At 37.8% G+C, this 20,332-nt stretch overlaps 1 protein-coding gene and 1 pseudogene across 2 annotated transcripts in view; both read left to right on the forward strand.

The window, feature by feature from the left end:
• Positions 1 to 19,496, forward strand: part of UGGT1 (UDP-glucose glycoprotein glucosyltransferase 1) — a 130,519-nt gene extending 111,023 nt beyond the window's left edge. For both annotated transcript variants that reach the window (XM_032354022.1, XM_032354023.1), the window contains 3 exons: positions 12,485 to 12,601; positions 13,088 to 13,256; positions 15,049 to 19,496. In XM_032354022.1, coding sequence (XP_032209913.1) covers positions 12,485 to 12,601; positions 13,088 to 13,256; positions 15,049 to 15,074 — 312 coding nt within the window. In that variant the 3' untranslated portion in view covers positions 15,075 to 19,496. The remainder of the gene's footprint in view (positions 1 to 12,484; positions 12,602 to 13,087; positions 13,257 to 15,048) is intronic.
• On the forward strand, positions 8,390 to 8,561 carry LOC116598045 (annotated as a pseudogene).
• Positions 19,497 to 20,332: the final 836 nt, after the last annotated feature.

Consider the following 20,332-nt stretch of genomic DNA (forward strand, 5'->3'; position numbering starts at 1 on the left):
GACTGGGAGAGCTCAGTTGATTTATCTTCAGTTGACCTGATTATCTTTTCTGCTGCTCAAATCTGGTTAAACCCATCTAGTGAATTTTCATTTAAATTATTGTGTTTTTCAACAGTAGATTTTGTTTGTTTTTTTTTGTATAGTGTGTATCTCTTTATTTTCTAATTTTTTTTTTAAAGATTTTATTTATTTATTTGACAGAGAGAAATCACAAGTACATAGAGAAGCAGGCAGCGAGAGAGAGAGGGAAGCAGGCTCCCCGCTGAGCAGAGAGCCCGATGCGGGACTCGATCCCAGGACCCTGAGATCATGACCTGAGCCGAAGGCAGCGGCTTAACCCACTGAGCCACCCAGGCGCCCCATTATTTTCTAATTTTTAAAACATCATTCTCATCCTTTCCTTTAGTTCTGTTAGACTTGGTTTCCTTTGTTCCTATTTGAACATATTTAAGATACCTGCTATAAAGTCCTTGTGTTGTAAATCCAGTGTCTAGGCCTCCAAAAGTATAGTTTCTATTAATTACTTTTTACCCCTGTATATGGATTTTGTATATTTGGTATTTTGTATGTCTCTTCATTTTTGTTGAAAATTGAAATTTTAAGTAATATAGTGTGGCAGTTCTGGATATCAGACTTTCTCCCCTCCCCCGGGTTTATTGTTGCTGCTTATTGCAGTAGTAGTTGTTTGTTTGTTTTTGAACTTTTTTTTTAATTTAATTTTTTTTCAGTGTTTCAAAATTCATTATTTATGCACTACACCCAGTGCTCCATGCAATATGTGACCTCCTCAATACCCACCACCAGGTTCACCCAACCCCCCACCTCCCTCCCCTCCAAAACCTTCAGTTTGTTTTTCAGAGTCCACAGTCTCTCATGGTTGGTCTCCCCCTCCAATTTCCCCCAACTCACTTCCCTTCTTCAGCTCCCAGTGTCCTCCACATGTAAGTGAAACCATATGATAATAGACTCTCTCTGCTTGGCTTATTTCACTCAGCATAATCTCCTCCAGTCCCATCCATGTTGATACAAAAGTTGGGTATTCATATTTTCTGATGGAGGCATAATACTCCATTTTATATATGGACCATATCTTCTTTACCCATTCGTTTGTTGAAGGGCATCTTGGCTCTTTCCACAGTTTGGTGACTGTGGCCATTTCTGCTATGAACATTGGGGTACAGATGTCTCTGCTTTTCACTACATCTGTATCTTCGGAGTAAATACCCAGTAGTGCAATTGCAGAGTCATAGGGTAGCTCTATTTTTCATTTCTTAAGGAATCCTCACACTGTTTTCCAAAGTGGCTGCACCAACGTACATTCCCACCAACAGTGTAAGAGGGTTGCCCTTTCTCCACATCCTCTCCAGCACTTGTTGTTTTACTATCTTGTTAATTTTGGCCGTTCTAACTGGTGTAAGGTGGTATCTCAATGTGGTTTTGATTTGAATTTCCCTGATGGCTAATGACGATGAACATTTTTTCATGTGTCTGTTAGCCACTTGTATGTCTTCTTTGGAGAAGTGTCTGTTCATGCCTTCTGCCCATGTTTTTGAACTTCTTAAATCAGTTCTGTGAGGTCTACATTTTTGATCTGCCTGATTAGCTTAGTGATCAGCGAAAAGTGGACGGAAATTTCCTTAAGTATTCAGAACCACTAAGACTTCCATTCTTTGCCCACGGCCTCTGGGTGCATGTTGGAACCATTTTCATCAGTAAGCCAGGCAGTTTACAACTCTAACTTCTTTGTTGCATAGAGCCATAGATCAACTGGAGATGAGAGCTTTATTAGGTTTTTCTTCCTTATGCATACACCACTAAGCATGCTCAGAGCCTTATACATGTGCATGGCCTTCTCTTTTCCCAGGAATATATCTTTTCTTTTCAAAGTCTCCTATGGATAGCTCATTCTTTTGTTTCTCCTCTTAAGAATTTTGCTTACTGGGACTCCTGGGTGGCTCAGTCATTTAAGCATCTGCCTTCACCTCAGGTCATGATCCCAAGGTCCTGGGATCGAGTCTCCCATCAGACTCCTTGCTCAGTGGGGAGTGTGCTTCTCCTTCTGTCTGCCTGCCATACCCCCTGCTTGGGCTTTCATGCTCTTTTGCTCTCTTTCTCTCTGACAAGTAAATAAATAAAATTGTTGAAAAAAAAAGAATTTTGTTTAGTATATTCTTTGCTTCACTTCATATAGCCTCTGAAAGCTTAATACAATCCTTAGGTGCTGCAAAGGAGAAGCTTTTTATCACTGGGTTACATTCAACTGAGACTGAATAGAAACGGGCCTATATAGTACAGTCTTCAAATAATGGCTCTGCTTTGGGAATAAAGCTTGAAAGATCTTCAGCTTTGTTCTCCTTCTTCCAGTAAGGGAGTGCAGACCTTTATTTTTTGAGGCTGATGGAGACCAGGGAGAATAGGAATAGAGTAAGTTCAGATGCCTCAAAATTCATGGTTATCAATAGCCAAGCACTTTTTTGTTGACTTTTAGTTGCTCCTTAGGTTGCTGCAAACCAATGGTTAATTTTCAGAGTTCTGAAAAAAATTGATTCTGTTTTTGTCATGTTTTTTACTGCTTTTTTGGAGAGGTGAATTTTCAGAGCTCGTTACTCTACCATTTTTGCTGATGTTGTTCCTCATTGTGGTTTTATTTTTTGCATTTCCATTATTAATATAATGAAGTTGAGTGCCATTTAGTGTGTTTATGGCCATTTAGGTATTCTCTTTTGTGATATGCTTATTTATTTAAGTATTTGGGTTGTTTGGGATTTTTTTTTTTTATTTCTTTTAAGCGTAACAGTATTCATTGTTTTTGCAGCACACCCAGTGCTCCATGCAATACATGCCCTCCTTAATTCCTTAATACCCACCACCTGGCTCCCCCAACCTCCCGCCCCCCCGCCCCTTCAGAACCCTCAGGTTGTTTTTCAGAGTCCATAGTCTCTCATGGGATTTTTTCTTTTTTCTTTTCTTTTTTTTTTAAATCTTTATGATGCACTGTAATTTATTATGAAGTTGATTTGCATCCTTATCCAAACGTGAGGGAAACTCCTGTCCAAAACTGTAAATGTTTTTTGGTTGCCTTTTTTTTTTTTTAATTTATTATTTATTTTTTTTAATTTTTTTTTTTTATAAACATGTATTTTTATCCCCAGGGGTACAGGTCTGTGAATCGCCAGGTTTACACACTTCACAGCACTCACCAAAGCACATACCCTCCCCAAAGTCCATAACCCCACCCCTTTCTCCCAACCCACCTCCCCCCAGCAACCCTCAGTTTGTTTTGTAAGATTAAGAGTCACTTATGGTTTGTCTCCCTCCCAATCCCATCTTGTTTCATTGATTCTTCTCCTACCCACTTAAGCCCCCATGTTGCATCACCACTTCCTCATATCAGGGAGATCATATGATAGTTGTCTTTCTCTGCTTGACTTATTTCGCTAAGCATGATACGCTCTAGTTCCATCCATATTGTCGCAAATGGCAAGATTTCATTTCTTTTGATGGCTGCATAGTATTCCATTGTGTATATATACCACATCTTCTTGATCCATTCATCTGTTGATGGACATCTAGGTTCTTTCCATAGTTTGGCTATTGTGGGCATTGCTGCTATAAACATTCGGGTGCATGTGACCCTTTGTACCACTACGTTTGTATCTTTAGGGTAAATACCCAGTAGTGCAATTGCTGGGTTATAGGGCAGTTCTATTTTCAACATTTTGAGGAACCTCCATGCTGTTTTCCAGAGTGGCTGCACCAGCTTGCATTCCCACCAACAGTGTAGGAGGGTTTCCCTTTCTCCGCACCCTCGCCAGCATCTGTCATTTCCTGACTTGTTTATTTTAGCCTTTCTGACTGGTGTGAGGTGATATCTCATTGTGGTTTTGATTGTATTTCCCTGATGCCGAGTGATATGGAGCACTTTTTCATGTGTCTGTTGGCCATCTGGATGTCTTCTTTGCAGAAATGTCTGTTCATGTCCTCTGCCCATTTCTTGATTGGATTATTTGTTCTTTGTGTGTTGAGTTTGCTAAGTTCTTTATAGATTCTGGACACTAGTCCTTTATCTGATATGTCGTTTGCAAATATCTTCTCCCATTCTGTCAGTTGTCTTTTGATATTGTTAACTGTTTCCTTTGCTGTGCAAAAGCTTTTGATCTTGATGAAATCCCAATAGTTCATTTTTGCCCTTGCTTCCCTTGCCTTTGGCGATGTTCCTAGGAAGATGTTGCTGCGGCTGAGGTCGAAGAGGTTGCTGCCTGTGTTCTCCTCAAGGATTTTGATGGATTCCTTTCGCACATTGAGGTCCTTCATCCATTTTGAGTCTATTTTCGTGTGTGGTGTAAGGAAATGGTCCAATTTCATTTTTCTGCATGTGGCTGTCCAATTTTCCCAACACAATTTATTGAAGAGGCTGTCTTTTTTCCATTGGACATTCTTTCCTGCTTTGTCGAAGATTAGTTGACCATAGAGTTGAGGGTCTATTTCTGGGCTCTCTATTCTGTTCCATTGATCTATGTGTCTGTTTTTGTGCCAGTACCATGCTTTCTTGATGATGACAGCTTTGTAATATAGCTTGAAGTCCGGAATTGTGATGCCACCAACTTTGGCTTTCTTTTTCAATATCCCTTTGGCTATTCGAGGTCTTTTCTGGTTCCATATAAATTTTGGAATTATTTGTTCCATTTCTTTGAAAAAGATGGATGGTACTTTGATAGGAATTGCATTAAATGTGTAGATTGCTTTAGGTATCATAGACATTTTCACAATATTTATTCTTCCAATCCAGGAGCATGGAACATTTTTCCATTTCTTTGTGTCTTCCTCAATTTCTTTCATGAGTACTTTATAGTTTTCTGAGTATAGATTCTGTGCCTCTTTGGTTAGGTTTATTCCTAGGTATCTTATGGTTTTGGGTGCAATTGTAAATGGGATGGACTCCTTAATTTCTCTTTCTTCTGTCTTGCTGTTGGTGTAGAGAAACGCAACTGATTTCTGTGCATTGATTTTATATCCTGAGAACAACCCCAGGAAAATATGGCTTAACCAAATCAGAAGAGATCCCAAATCGTGAGGGGGGACAAAGGGGATAAAAAGAGGTTCAAAAAGAAAGAAAGAAAAAAAAGAAAAAAAGAAAAAAAAAAGAAAAGAATTTAAAAAAGGAAAATAAATAAAGAAAAATATAAAAAAGGAAAAAATATATATTAGATAAACTAATTAAAAAACGTTAAAAAAGAAAAGGGTAAAAGTTTAAAAAAATATTAGCAGAAGAAGAGAAAAAAAAAAGAAAAAGAAAAAAATTAAATTAACTGCAAGACTAAAAAAATCACAGGGAAAAAAAAAAAAAAAAGAAAAGAAAAAAAAATCACAGGGAGAAAGCCATGAGTTCCGTGCTTTGCTTTCTCCTCCTCTGGAATTCTGCTGCTCTCCTTGATATTGAAACCGTACTCTTTGGTAGGTGAAGTTGGTCTTGGCTGGATTTCTTGTTGATCTTCTGGGGGAGGGGCCTGGTGTAGTGATTCTCAAGTGTCTTTGCCCCATGCGGAATTGCACCGCCCTTACCAGGGGCGGGCTGAGTAATCGGATAGGCTTTGCTTTCAGGAGCTTTTGTTCCCTGAGCGCTTTCCGTAGAGTTCCGGAGGACGGGAATACAAATGGCGGCCTCCTGGTCTCTGGCACGGAGGAGCCGAGAGCCCAGGGCCGCACTCCTCAGTGCGCCCTCAGAGAACAGCGCCCAGTTACTCCCGTCTGCCTGACCTCTGGCCGCGCTCCGATTCACAGAGCCTGCGACAGGTTCAAGGTAACCCTGAGCTGCGAGCTTACTGTCGGCTCTGTCTCTGCAGCCGGCTTTCCCCTTCCAATACGCGCAAGCTCTGTGACACTCAGATACCCCCGATCCTTCTGTGACCCTGCGGGACCTGAGGCCACGCTGACACCGCGTGGGCTTCGCCCTGGTTTAGCCTCTGGAGCGATGTCCCTCAGCGGAACAGACTTTTAAAAGTCCTGATTTTGTGCTCCGTTGCTTCACCGCTTGCCGGGAGCCGGCCCCTCCCCCCGGGGTCTATCTTCCCGTCGCTTTGGATTCACTTCTCCTACCTTTCAGAAAGTGGTTGTTTTTTTGTTTCCAGAATTGCTGTTCTTCTTCTCTTCGATCTGCCGATGGATTTGCAGGTGTTTGCAATCTTTAGATAAGCTGATCTAATCTTTATCTAGCTGATCTCCGGCTAGCTGAAGTATTCTCAGCCTGCTACTTCTCTGCCATCTTGACTCCTCCCCTCGGATTTTTTCTTGATTTACATGCATTCTTTATACTGATAGTGTATCCTTTGTTATATATGTTGCAAAATTTCCCACTTTAACTCTCTTAATGGTATCTTTTGTAGTTAGACTGGTCAGTATTTTTTGTTATGATTAATGCTTTTTGACCTCTATTAAAGCCACAAAGATACTTTTTAAATATGTGCTTTATTGTTTTTTTTTCATATGCAAATCTGTATCCAGTAGGAATTTGTTTTTGAGATGGAGTTCAACTTTCTTTTTTTATGTACATATACAGTTATATAAGTTCTTTTCTTAATGAAATGCACTGCTCTACAATACCATCTTTGTCAGATATGAAGTCTTCATGTATGGATGGATCCATTTCTGGGTCTTCTGGTTTTTGATTGGTCTGTTTGTCTGTCTTCACATCCATACTACAAATATCTGGTACTATAGTTCTGTAATAAGTCGTGATACCCAGTAAATTAAATCCTCCCACTTCATTCTTCAGGAATGTCTTAGAGTATTCTTTGTCCTTTATTTTCTCATATACATTTTAGAATGAGCTTGTTAAGTTCAGGAGGAAAAAAAAAACACTTGCTAGGGTTTTATATTTGGGTTGTGTTTAATTTCTCTCAATAATGTACATCTTCATTAAGAGTTATTTTTAAAAGCTTTTGTTTCTGGGGTGCCTGGGGGGCTCAGTGGGTTAAAGCCTCTGCCTTCGGCTCAGGTCATGATCCCGGGGTCCTGGGATCGAGCCCCGCATCGGGCTCTCTGCTCAGTGGTGAGCCTGCTTCCTCCTCTCTCTCTGCCTGCCTCTCTGCCTACTTGCGATCTCTGTCCAAAAAAAAAAAAAACCTTAAAAAAAAACATCAAAACCTTTAAAAAAAAAAACTTAAAAAAAAATCGCTTTTGTTTCTGTTTATTGCTGGTATCTAGAATTGCAATTGATTTTTGCTCATTATTGTGTTCAGGTATCCTGCTAATCTGTATATACTTTTCCTTTTCTAGATATGTAAGCATATATCTACAGATAATGGCAATTTTACTTTTTCTTTTCCAGTCTTACATTCCGGTTCCCTGCTCAGCAGAAAGTCTGCTTCTCCCTCTCCCTCTGCTCTTCTACCTCCTGTGCTCACTCTTGTTCTTTCTCTCTCTCAAATAAATAAATAAATAATTTAATAAAAGTTTTTTTTTCTTGCTTTCACTATTTACTGGGACTTCCATAATGTTGAATAGAAATATTAATAGTGGGCATTCTTGACTCAAAAATGCTGAAAGTATTCAGCATTTCATCACTTCAGTACGATGTTTGTTGTAGCTGTTTTGTAGGTATCCCTTATTCACATTAAGGAAGTTCCTTTTAGTCCTTATTTGCTATTTAAAAGATCTCTTGCATTAAATTTTGTAAATTTTTGACATCTGCTAAAATAATATGATTTTTCTCTTTTATAAATGTAAATATAGTAAATTTTATACCTAAGTATAACTTCTGAATTCTGTAATCCAACTGATCCTGATTTATTATTTTTTTTAGATAGTCCTGAATTTTGGGGGCGAATATTTAAGAATTTTGCATTTGTGTTGTTATGTGATATTGGCGTATAATATCTCTTGTCAGATTTTGGTATTGAAGCTTAATTAAATGAGTTGGCTTGTGGGTTTGTTTGTTTGTTTGTTTTCATTTACCGATAGTTGGTTTTTATAAGATTGGCTTTATTTCTTTCTTAAATGTTTGGTGGTATCATTAGTGAAGCCTCTAATTTCTTTGTGCTTAAATTATGATTTCAGTTTCTTTAATAGTTATGATTCTGTTGACATTTTTTATTACTTTTATCAGTGCTTTTGTTAAGCTGTCTCTGAATTTCTTAACATAGCATCATGAAGTTGCCTGTGCTATCCTCTGATTTTTAAAAACTGCATATAACTTACATATAGTGCCATGCTCAGATTGTAAGTGCACTGTATAATCAGCTTTAGAAAATGTGTATCAAAAAAAAAAAAGAAAAAGAAAAAGAAAATGTGTCTCAAGAACCAGAATGCTTTAATTAGTCCAGTTGTCTGTTTAAAGTCCCATAGCATCTATACTGGTATCTTCTCTCTCTTTCTCTCTTAAAAATTCCCAAGCTTTGCACAGTGGCAGTATCATAGCCAATGAGGTTTATCCGAGGCATGATTATTGCTAATTGAAAGCTCTCTTAAAAATTCCTGACATCACTTATTGTGCCTTCTTTTCCTTTATCACCTCACCAGGAATTAAAGAAGCATCTTTTAATGTTTTTCATCCTATCAATATGTTTCTTTTCTATTTTACTAATTTGTTCTTTTTCTTACTTCTTATTTTCCTTAATTTGTTGATTTTTTTTCTGATTTCTTGAGATAGGTGTTTAGTTTGTAATTCTTAGTCTTTTCTAGTATATGCATTTGAAAATAATCAGATTCTGTCTCAGCAAAGCTCTGGCTGCATTCCCTACATTTTATATGTAGTATTTTCCTTGTCATTTAGTACAGCATATTTCTAGTTTCCAATGTGATTTCTTCTTTGATTCATGAGTTTTGTAGGAACTATTCCAAATACAGGGGAATTTTCTAGATATATTGTTATTAATTTCTAGCTCAGATTCTTTATGGTTTGAGGAGTTCTTCTGTATGACTTTAGGCATATGAAGTTTGTTGACCCAAATGTGATTGGTAAACATTTTGGTAATGTTTTGGTAAACATTTTGGTAAATATTTCATTTGGTTTTATATCCTGTAGATATTAGATATAGGCCATTAGGTCAAATTATGGTTTTGGTTTTTTTTTTTTTTTTAATTGTTTGTTTTTCTATTAGTTACTGAGAGAAAATTCTGTTTAAAAGATTTTTCTATATTGTGGTATCTTCTCATCTCTGGTTTTGTCAGATTTTGCTTTATGTATTTTTAGACTATATCATTAGGTATCTGAAAAACTTATAAGTCTTATATATCATACAAATGAACCTTTAATAATTTTGGGGGGTCCTGGGGTCTTAAAATATGCTTCACCTAATATTAGTGCATCTATTCCAGTTTTCCTTTCAGGTACGGTTATGTGGTATATTGTTCTTATCCTTCTGTTTTCAGTTTTTCTCTATCCTTGTGTTTTAGTTCTTATAACTAGCTTATATCTGTTGGTTTTTATGTTTGGTATAACAATCATTTAATTTGAATATTTAGTGCATTTATAATTAATATATTCACTGGTAAGATTGGCTTTTCTAGTATTCTGCTTATTCCATGTGTTCTGTTTCTTTTTTCTCCTTAATAACTTTCTTTCAGATTAGCTTAAATTATATATATATATATTTTCTTTTTTTTTAAGATTTTTGAATTTTTAGGTGATCTCTACACCCAACATAGGGCTCAGACTCAACAACCCCAGGCTCAAGAGTTGCATGCTCCACAAACTGAGCCAGCTGGGTGCCCCTTAAACTATATACTTTTTTTTTTTTTTACAGTTTTTTAAATGATTATTTTAGAGATTATAATATGCATTTCTGAATTGCAAAGGCTAATATTAATTGGTATATTTTACCCACCTACCAGAGAGTGCAAAAACATTAGCACAGCGCTTCTCAAATTTTAGCATATATACCAGATTCACTTGGAGAATTTGTTGAACCATTAATTCTTGGGTCCCATCCCCCCAGCCCGATTCAGTAGGTATGTGGTCTGGTACAAGAACTTGCATTCCTAGCAAGCTCCTTGCTGTAGTCTGCATACCAGGTTTGAGTAATACTGGCCTTAGAACTCACTGACTCCCTTTATCCTCATCAGCCTGAATGGCTATTGTCTTGTATTTTAGATTTCTCTATATTTTAAACCCCAGAAGTATTCTCCTACAATACAAGCATTATCTATTTATAAGATTTAGATTGGCTTACATGGTGGCCTTGCATTCTTCCTGCATTTCTGGATTTCCACATAGGATCATTTTCCATCTGCCAAAAGAATATCGTTTAGTTTTCCTTAGTATAAGTTTACTAGTAACAGTTTTTTTTTTTCAGTTTTTCTTGTCGGTGGAGTGTTTTTATTTTACCTACATAATTAAGTATAATTCATGTAACATAAAATTTGCCATTTTAACCATTTTTAAGTATACAGTTCAGTGGTATTAAGTACATTCACAGTGTTGTGCAGCTGTCCATCTCCAGAACTTTTTCATCATCCCACACTGAAACTCTGTACCCATTAAACAATAGTTCTCCCTTCTTTCCTCTTCCGAGCCCCTGGCAACCTCTATTCTATTTTCTATCTGTATGAATTGGCCTATTCTAGATACTTTCAGAATCAGACAATAATTTTTCTTTTTGCACCTGGCTTATTTAACTTTGTATAACATTTTCAAGTTTCATCCATGTCATAGCATCCTTTATAATTTTCTTCCTGTTAAGATTGAAGAATATTCCATTGTGTGTGTGTATCTATATATGTACATATATATAGATATACATATGTACATATGTATAGATATATACATATATAGATCTATATATGTACATATATAGATACACACACCATATTTTGTGTATGCATTCATCTGTTGATGGACATTTGGCTTGTTTCCAGCTTTTGACTATTGTGAATAATGCCTCTGTGAACATTGGTATACAAGTTTCTGTTTAAGTGCCTGCTTTATTTCTTTTGTGCATATACTCAGAGGTAGAATTTCTGGATCATATTGGTTATTTGTGTCTTAAGACAGTGGGACATTTTATTGTGTCAAACTCAAAAGGGTTGCTGAGGAAAAAGAGCTTCAAAGCATACAGTTGGCTGAAAAACATGAGAGCTTCATCCACTTGGGATCAAGCCCCAGTTGACAAGGTGGATTCAGAGCTTCTTTTATGCAAAACTGTGAAGTATATAAACCACACTCTATGCTTAGTTAACTTTCAAGAGGCAGTAGCATTTTTTTCCTTAGAATTACCCTTATGGAGGGAAGTCTAGGTGCAGGTTATTTGTGAGTTTTAAGCTAAAATTTTTCAAGTGCTTGTCATAGGTAGATGTTTTGAGTCTTCTAAACTTTGTGGTTTTAAAAAACATCACAAATAATCTCTTCCAGTCCCGTCATGTTGCTACAAAAGGTGGGTATTCATCCTTTCTGATGGAGACATAATACTCCATAGTGTATCTGGACCATATCTTCCTTATCCATTCGTCCGTTGAAGGGCATCTTGGTTCTTTCCACGTTTGGCGACTGTGGCCATTGCTGCTATAAACATTGGGGTACAGATGGCCCTTTTTTTCAATACATCTGTATCTTTGGGGTAAATACCCAGGAGTGCAATTGCAGGGTCATAGGGAAGCTCTATTTTTAATTTCTTGAGGAATCTCCACACTGTTTTCCAAAGTGGCTGCACCAACTTGCATTCCCACCAACAGTGTAAGAGGGTTGCCCTTTCTCTGCATCCTCTCCAACACATGTTGTTTCCTGTCTTGCTAATTTTGGCCATTCTAACTGGTGTAAGGTGGTATCTCAATGTGGTTTTAATTTGAATCTCCCTGATGGCTAGTGATGATGAACATTTTTTCATGTGTCTGATAGCCATTTGTATGTCTTCATTGGAGAAGTGTCTGTTCATATCTTCTGCCCATTTTTTGATATGATTATCTGTTTTGTGTATGTTGAGTTTGAGAAGTTCTTTATAGATCCTGGATATCAATCAACCTTTTGTCTGTACTGTCATTTGCAAATATCTTCTTCCATTCCGTGGGTTGCTCTTTGTTTTCTTGACTGTTTCCTTTGCTGTGCAGAAGTTGGAAGGGGAGGTGAACCATGAGAGACTATGGACTCTGAAACACAACCTGAGGGTTTTGAAGGGGCAGGGGGTGGGAGGTTGGGGGAACCAGGTGGTGGGTATTAATGAGGGCATGTATTGCATGGAGCACTGGGTGTGGTGCAAAAACTATGAATTCTGTTGTGCTGAAAAGAAATAAAAAACAATCAAACAAAAAAAAAACAGATAAAAAAAGTAGGAAGCTTAAACTGATTGCAAAAGAAGGGATGATAAATGTGAAAAAAATCACAAATAAATATTTTATCTTCTCTAAGGTTTTTAATAGACCCTTTCAGTTCTAAAAATTTGTGATTGGTATATGATATGTAATGAGTAGCTATCATCACTAATTTACTGTGCATTCATATAAATTTCCCCCAGAACCTGAGATTGTTGTATTTTATTTTCTTTTTACCAAACAGGATTTGCCCAATAACATGATCCATCAGGTGCCAATTAAATCACTCCCTCAAGAATGGCTTTGGTGTGAAACGTGGTGTGATGATGCCTCTAAGAAAAGGGCAAAAACAATAGATTTGGTAAGTTGTCTGTGGTTCTTTTCTGCATCTTAGTCCAGTGTAATTTACAACTAGATCATTATTAACACATAGAGTCTTTTTAGTCTTCTTTGTAGTTGTGCAGGTTGGGAACTGCAGCATGCCTTACAGTAACATCCATAGATCTCTGCTGCTTACAGCAGGCAGCCAAGTCCTCTAGTGTCTGATGGGGCTGTATTCACTACTTAAAATCAGTAAAGTTACTACTTGTCTTATGGGATTATCTCTGTGCCTTGTGATTTTACCACAGGAACTTTCTTTTCCTGCTTTCCTGTCACTCCCCACAACTTCATAGAAGCTTTATGTGACCTACTACCACATTGCTTCTACTAATCTGTCATCTGATTCCTCAGTGTTATTCATTTTGTTTAGTTGGGATTTATAACCTAAGAACCAGCACACCTTTGAATTCCGTATAATGTTCCCTGTCTTGAGCTTGGTTGAAGTATGCGATTTGGGTTTCCACAGTGTAATAATCCAATGACCAAAGAGCCCAAGCTAGAAGCAGCTGTTCGAATTGTCCCAGAGTGGCAGGACTACGACCAGGAGATCAAGCAGCTACAGATCCGCTTCCAGAGGGAGAAAGAGATGGGAGTGCTGGATAAGGAGAAGACAATACAAGAGTCAGGCTGGGAAGGTAGGTCCAACCTTTGGTTTTAGGGAAGTACTTATTTGAGTTTCTGATTTGTGTTTATTGCAAAAACAATAGAATAATGAATAAAAGGAATCTCACCCCTTCTGTCTTGATATCAACCAGTGTATATTTTTCTTTTTTAGTTGTCCTAAAGGGTATGTATTAATACACTTCCTGTCCTCTTTGCTTTGCCTTTTTTCTTTCTTTCTTTCTTTCTTTCTTTTTTTTTTTTTTTTTTTTTGAGAAAAGGTGCTTTAATTGAGATTATTGTTATTTAGGCTTGTGAGTTTTGTGATATAAGACAAGGAGTCTTCTGGTAGCCTGCTTGGATGTGAGGCTCTAGGTTCTTACCTCCATCTGACAAGCCTGATACTATTTTGAGGATCTCTTGTCAGATTTTTTTTTTTTAAATTATTAAATCTCTCCAGGCACTAGTAAATGAACACATTTAGGATCAAGACAAAGTAGGTACTGATTTGAAAAAAGTGTTTTTTCAAAGAAGCATATTGGGGTGGAGAATGGAGTGTTTGTATTTAACTTAGGCTAAGAGTAGAAGGGACTAAATCTTCATGTAATATTTTCCCTACTCTTTGTACATCTCAAATGGTATATACAGTTGACAAAAATCATTAGAATACAAAAATGACCTTTTTTAAACTATTAATAAGCTGAGATCTGGATTTTTAACATATATTCAGCTCGAAAGTAATTCTAAAAAAGGAATTATAGAACATGGATCTTGAGTGATTCACCTAATCATCTTGAAGACTGTACCATGATGTATCATGGCCAAGACACTGAATATTCAGCATAGAAATAATGGAAATTCACTAGTAAAAGCTGAAGATACATGGGTAAAGAATGTAGACATACTGTTCAAATAAGAGGAGAACACAAATAGTAAGTGGAGTTGAGGAAATAATAATCACATTAAAGGAATCTGTCATTAATATATACTCCATTGAGAAGATATGCTTATTAATACTAATGATGCCATTTGTTGGGGAGACGGTGAAGAAACTGCTCTGGGTCTGCCTTGCTGAAGCTTTGTGCATTAGAACAATCCTTGTTAAAAAGCAATAAATTGGGGTGCCTGGGTGGCTTAGTTGGCTAAGTGTCTGACTCTTGATTTTGGCTGAGGTCGTGATGCCAAGGTTATAAGAGCAAGTCTAGCTGTCAGGCTCTACTGGGTGTGGAGCCTGCTTAAGATTCTCTCCCTTCGTGGACCCTCCCACTCTCTCTTGCCCTCTCTATTAAAAAAAAAAAAAAAAAAAAAAAAGGCAATAAAATCAGCTGTCAGGAACCATTAACATGTTTATTCCCTCAGTAATTCCTTTCTTGAGAATTTACCTTAAAGAAGTAAGTCCATATAAGGAAAAAGTCATATAAATGGAAAAATTTAAAAACAGTTTAAACATCCAAGAATAGAGAATGGCAAATGAGCTTCACTTTTATTTAGGAAAATGTTTATATGTTATTAAGTGAAAAAAGAAGAATCCTGACTAAAAATACATGCATTTTTACCAGAAGTAAATATTGTATTTGTGAAAACAGTTCTGCTGGAGTGGGCGTATGCGGGTAGTTTTTAAAAACAAAAAGGCCTTTTAAATTTTGTTTTTGTTCTCAAAATATAATATAAGGACACCAAACCAAAGCTCCTAAAATTTAAGAAGAGAGATAAAAGGGAGGTGGGGCCATAATTAATAAGTTACAATATTGGGAAAAAAAATCCAGTGTGTATTTTTGTAACTTGAGGATAAACCATTTTATTTTCAATTGTTCTCTTTTCCCATAGGACCTCAGAAACGAGAAGAGTTATGATCTTCATTCACAGGAGGATAGGAAATTACACCATTTGAAAAACACTTTTTATATTAAATGCTAGTTTTTTTTCTGATCTGTCTTTACAACTGCTGATAAACTGGCTGGGCAGGTGTGCCACACCTTTTGATTCTGAGCATTTGATTTCGACTTCTGCATACCAGTGGGCTCTGGATCTTTGGAATTAAGACTCTATTGGATTTGTACCTCAGAGGAAGACAAGTGGCTGATCTTTTGAGACTCTGTAAAGAGCGATCTTCTAACCAGAGGGAAAATGGCAAAGGCAACTGGGAGAAAATGAGTTCTGTGGTGCCCACACCCAAGAGCACACACATGCTGCACCACCACAGGAAGCCATCCAGGCAGAGCCGCCATGTTCTTCCTTACCTCAGTTTACTGGCAGCGGAGCTCAGTCTGCAGCTTAGTGCTGTGGTGGCAGAAGCCGTGTGGCAGAAGTCTTGTCCAGGGTCCACACACCTTGAGGTTTTTGCCAGTGCCGCTCCTGTGTCTTTTTGTTCTCTTCCCCAGCGTTAGGTTCATTGTCAAATTGGAACCCAACCAACAATCATGTGTCCTGGGGTTGGCTCGTTGCAGATTAATTTGGAGATGGGATGGGGTGGTTTGGGGTGAGGGTAGGGAAAATATCAGGAATAGGAGGACTCTAAGGTGTTCATGTGGGAGATGAGGAAGACAGAAATTGACCATTCTCTTTTATAAACCATTAGTACCATGTGACTAATTTGAAATGAAAACATGATTCTTATTCCCCACCCAACCCCAGTAAACTTTTTAGGTAATTGTTTTGTAAACAATTTTTGTATTTGTGAATGTCTTTGCTTTTTCTTCCCACTTTCTTAAAAAAAAAAAAAAAAAGTGTGTTATTGATTTCCTTACTGGATATAGCCATAGTGAGCCCCTCTGATGATCCATCTTGCAGGGCTCAGGCTCCCTCAGGAAGGTCATCGCATCATCCATCCCTCCATTCCTGGGGAAGAAGGGGGGTTCCTCTCTCAGACCTAGGCAAAGTTGGGTTTGACTTTTCTCTGTGAAGGACTCCCAGAGCTGAGAAGAGGAGGGGTGTTGACTGTGTTATTTGTGCTTCTCTGTACACTGGTCTGTATTCCTTTTAGTTTAGTACTGTGGGTTGCCTTTGGTTTGCCAAAATTGCCCATGTATCACCTATTCTGACTGCACATAATCACATTTCAACATTAGCCCTTTAGTCACTGCTTTTAGTGTTTTTACTTTAGCAGCCCAGAATAGCCCTTCTGGAGTAGCCTCTCCTGGTGAGCAGGCAATGCAGGGAGGCACCAACAGGGAGTCTTCTGGTGTTTTGTTGGCCTGCATGGGCGTAAGGCTCTAGGTCCTTCCCTCCATTTGCTCAGGCTGCAAGGTGTGGCAGCAAGAGCACTCCCATGGACTGTACCTCCTTCCAGTGTAAACTGCTTTCGTCTCTAATATTTTGCCTCCTTTTTAAAAATGTGAGGAAGGACTACAGATGAATAGCTGAATCCTCACTCTTCCACATCAGGGAATAATGATTTGCAGTCTTTTTTAAAAATCAAAGTCTTATGACAAATATTAAATAATTAATTTTTTCCATATTCACATAAGCAAAAGTTAGCTTAGGAGTCAGTCTGAAGGAGCTTTTCAGTTTGCTTTTGTAATTAAATTAAAAATTGGGAAGAGGAAAAAAAAATTGGGAAGAGCGGAACTCAAAAGATTTTTAGATAAATTTATCCAAGTCTAAAAAGTCCCTCAGAATCATTGCTGTTGACAAGTCTGTAGCTTGAGTTTTCTTTGCCCTGCTCACCTGGTCAGAGCAATTGAAGGGATAGACTCAGTGAGAGCAAAAAACATTTGCTCAGCTTCATCTTAGATTTAAGTAAGCCTTCAGAGAGGCTTCTGGTGCCGCTGCTTCAGTTTACAACTATAAAAGGAATTGTGCATTTGAGTTTATTTTCTGGGAGATTGAATAAGAAATACTGAAGGCATTCAGGTATGCTTTTTAAATGCTGATTCCCATGGGACATGGAACAGGTCACATTTCTTGATGTCTTTCCACCAAATGTTTTATGCATATTCCATGTGAGGAGGGTACAGTGTGAAATCTATTCTCTGTGTAGTATGTGTGTCCTCACTGCCCTTACCCATCACCACCCTAAACACAAGTCTTACCAATAGCTGAATCTATGTAAGATCCAGTTTGCTTTTTAAGTAGTCTAGGGCCTTCCTTCTCTTGTTTCCTGTGTCGTTAGCATCTGTCAGGGTGAACCTCTAATGCCCTAGGAAATAATAGTACCACTAAAATTTGGTCTTGGTCAGCTTTGCCTGTGTCTTTACTATGTGAAAGCAAATTGTGACCGAAAAGATAGTTGTTTTTTTTTGTTTGTTTGTTTGTTTGTTTTTTCCAAGAAGCAAGAGCTGATTGCACTGAAACACTCAAGCTTCTGGAAACTATTCACAGTGCATTGTTTTAAACCATCATTTATTTATATGTAGTGGAGTTCTTTTTGTCTCATCATGCCATAATAGAAAATTTTCTTTCTGAATCAGTGCCAGAGTAATGTAAAATAATGTGACATGTCAGAGTGGCATGCAGCAGTGTGAATTTTTATGTTCTATGAACAGTGGTATTTGAGATCAAAACCCATGCACACCTGCTGCTGGAGCTGTAGGGACATGACTGTGTTTGTTTTAAAATTGTACTCAATACTTATCACACTCAGAATGATGACACATTGGTTTTTCATAAGGTTGATAAAGTGTAGAATCTCAAAATGTGGCATTTCAAATGGAAACATACAGATATTTGCCTATCTACTACACACATATTCCTCATGGTAGGCCCGTGTGTTGTGTGAACCTAGCTCGTGGGAGAGATTATTAATAGAAATCATTTCCAGGAATGGAGCTTAATGAACTTTGCTGTCAAGTCCTCATATGAACCATGTTGAGGCTCTGCTTGAATGAACAACCTTTGCCTGGTTGCAGGGACTCAGTCCCGGAATGAAGGGCTGAAAGCTAGGGGTGGCATTGCAGTTTTCAGAAGAGACTGGCCCAAGAAATAGGAAGGAAATCCCAGTTTCCTTTAGCTGGGAGTTATACTAGAAGGACACCATAATTTGCAATAAGTCAGACACTGCTCTCCTTGCAACAAGTAAAATTATTCTCCTTACCCACATCTAACCTGGGAGTAAATTTGAGTACTTAAAAGTAGTCCTTTTCTAAAATTGTCATGAGTGATTAAAAGAAATAATTCAACTCGAGTTACAAGGGAATTTCTAGTGCATTTTTTAAATATAATGTTAGTGCTATGGCATCAAATTTCATGGAAATGGAAATGTTTTGGTAAAGTCACCTAATGGTAACTGTTTGTTGGCAACAACAAATGGAAGGTGGATTGTGTGCAAAATTATTTAAATATCTATACCAGTGTGTAATTTTAATAATTTTTTAAGTATTTGATTTTATGGGGATATTTTTTTGGGATGATGGGTTAAAAATAGCTATTGTGTCTAGTTTGGTGAGATGACATTTTTTACTTCAATTCATGTTTTCCCTGCTTGATGTAGTGGGGGAAGATGTCAATCATGACTTTGGTAATTACCTGATTGAATTCAAGCTAATTAGACTTCATTAACTCAGGTTGTGATTGATATTTCAAACTCTCTGGAGGATACCAGTTTTCTTTCATTTGGTATTTGATCTCTTGATCTAATTCAGAAATGACACTTCTGGGTAGCTGTGAGTTACTGCATGGAGTAGTGGATATCTTCTTTTCAGGGTGCCATCGAGTGCTGACAGTTTATAAAAAGAAACCACAAAATCAGCTTCAAGCAGCTGCATGCTCCTCAAAAGTAGTGCATTAAGTTTAAACTCTCTGATAATGATTTTCCAAGCAAGAGGCTATCTCCTGAGTCTTAAATTACCTAGCAACACAGGCCAAATGTGGAAGATTTAAGAGGAAACAAGTTAGGTTGTGAGCTAAGACTATCCCACCTGTAATTTATGCATTGCCTTACTTGTCATCTTTTAGATTTCCAGCGACGGGGCATAATTTCTCTTCAAAATAAAAGTAGCAAAATCTAAGTCAACAATTTGAGAAAAAGATTATCAAGTATCATATTTTCCCACCAGTTATACTTGGTAATAACAAGGTAAACCTAGGAAAAAAAGTTAGAGTTTTTAAAGAAAGTTATGTATTAGAAAACCTTCTTTATAATTATTTTGTTTTACTGTAATCCTGTTCCATCAAATGCAACATGGGTCCAGGTGCTGCCGCTTGCTTGGGAACAAGCACTGGGACTCTAAATGTCTGCAGAGCCCTCTGCACCTGAAGTAAACTGAGAATGAATTTCCTGGTACTGTAATGAAAATAAGGTCTGCTCAACACAATAAACGTTTCCTTGTCTTCTTTAACACCTGGTCAGTCATTCAGCTTTTATGTTTAGGAAGGACATAATCATTAGAACTCAAAGTTCCACCCTTTCATGTGACAGAAGAAGCAGGCTTAGACAGGAATGAGAGCTTTACCTGAATGTCTCCTCTGGTGTTGGAGCTGGGTCCAGTTGCTGTCAATTCTCTGGATTCTCACAATAAAACCTGTTCCTCTTCAAGGTCTCCAACCTTGGGGAACTGCCGCAAAGGGGTCTTGAAGTCAAGCTGCCCTAGAAAGGCTAACTGTAACAAGAAGGATGGCATAGAATTTGAACATTTTGCACATTCTTTGAACTCCTACTTGGGCTATACTTGAAGATATGGTTCTTGACATTCAGATGCTCATTGGACACTGCAAGCTAGTGTAATGAATGATCTTGCTGAGGTGGAGGTCAGGGAGTGGGACCTAGTGGCTGTGACACACAACAGAGGGCACCTAAGTTGGAAGAGAGGACGGATTTATTTGGCAGTCGGGAAAAGCTTCTACAAATGACACTTAAATTGAAGCCTGAGGAATAAGTAGGAGTTATCCATGTAGGATGTGGGAAGCAGGGATAGAGAGGGAGGAGCAGGAGCTAGTGTGTCTCATTTAAGGAGCTGTAAGTGAAACTAGAGTTGTATCTGGGAGAGAAGTTCTGAGGCAGGGATCTGAGTTTGATCCGAAGACCACAAGAAAGCCCAAGTGGTTTTTAACTGGGTACCAACATAAAATTGGCTTTTTCTTGTAATGAACTTTTTTTGGCAAACAGCACATAGACCCAAGGACACAAACACATCTTGATGGATTTTGAAGATGAAGACTTGTGTAACCATTACTG

The sequence above is a fragment of the Mustela erminea genome, chromosome 8 (genome assembly GCF_009829155.1).
Source record: "Mustela erminea isolate mMusErm1 chromosome 8, mMusErm1.Pri, whole genome shotgun sequence".
Lineage (NCBI taxonomy): Eukaryota > Metazoa > Chordata > Mammalia > Carnivora > Mustelidae > Mustela > Mustela erminea.